Source organism: Histoplasma capsulatum, genomic scaffold, assembly GCF_000149585.1.
Source record: "Histoplasma capsulatum NAm1 scaffold_14 genomic scaffold, whole genome shotgun sequence".
NCBI lineage: Eukaryota > Fungi > Ascomycota > Eurotiomycetes > Onygenales > Ajellomycetaceae > Histoplasma > Histoplasma mississippiense.
In genome coordinates, this window is record NW_001813969.1 from 179,248 (window position 1) to 180,174 (window position 927).

Below are 927 nucleotides of genomic sequence, written 5' to 3' on the forward strand. Positions count from 1 at the left end.
CATGAAGTTTCAGGTTACCACTCTAGACCCGGTGTGGATGTTTTGTGCTCAAGGCAAGCATTGTGAGAAGGGAATGGTATTTAGCATCAACCCTACCGCCGAAAAATCGCAAGCCCGATTCAAGGAGATAGCCATGGCTGGCGCAGCTGATCCTCCACCCCCGGCCGCTGAAACTGGAGGCGGTAATATAATCATTGAGACTGCCTCGCCCTCTGAAGCCATCGCCACTCCGCAAGCAACCGTAGCCATCGGAAACGGCCAGATGGGATCTGGAGATGCCTGCACTTGCTCGTGCCTCTGCGGAGAAAAATCGTGGCCTGAAGGCCTTGGTCTCAATGCCCAAGGCGGACTACCTGGTATGCTTGATTTACTTATCCATCTCATCGGACTCCGAGTAGAACTTACTTGATCCAGTCTAACAAAGTTGAAAACAGGCACTATTCCAATGGCAGAATCTCCATCCAAGCGTGCTCTCAACCCTCACTATTTCTAAGTTTTCTCAATTCGGTAAATTGGTTGCCCAAAGAGCGGAAAGGAAGCTCTAGTTTCTATCGCGTGGTAGAGATGGAGAGTAAAAGGAGACCCAAACCTCATCCCCCTTCCCCCTTCATAATGTCGAATTCTTCAGATACCAACACTAAAGCCACAATGAACGCCCATTAGCTAGAGAACGAAAATGCCAATAAGACAAGAACGGCAAAACAATTTCCTTCCCTCTGCAGAATTACACGTTATGCTCCCCTTTGTCTTCTACCTTAAGTCTGTCAGTCGAGGAAGATTATCGAGAAGAACCCAAGAGCAATCTGTGTCTCAGCTTGTTTCACTCCCTCTTCCTATCCGCTTTTGGGTATTTCTCAAATTTGCCTCTTGTAGTAGAAACTTCCACAGGTTTTCCTTCCCCTTTTCTCTCAATCCAATTTTCCGTAC

The 927-nt window shown here is 47.7% G+C and overlaps 1 protein-coding gene across 1 annotated transcript; it reads left to right on the forward strand.

Annotated features, from left to right (window-relative positions):
- Position 1: 1 nt before the first annotated feature.
- On the forward strand, positions 2 to 493 carry HCAG_08966 (predicted protein; the record flags this gene model as incomplete). Its single annotated transcript, XM_001536081.1, has 2 exons — positions 2 to 356; positions 435 to 493. 2 exons carry the CDS (start codon positions 2 to 4, stop codon positions 491 to 493), a joined length of 414 nt encoding a protein of 137 aa, XP_001536131.1.
- Between the last annotated feature and the right edge of the window lie 434 nt (positions 494 to 927).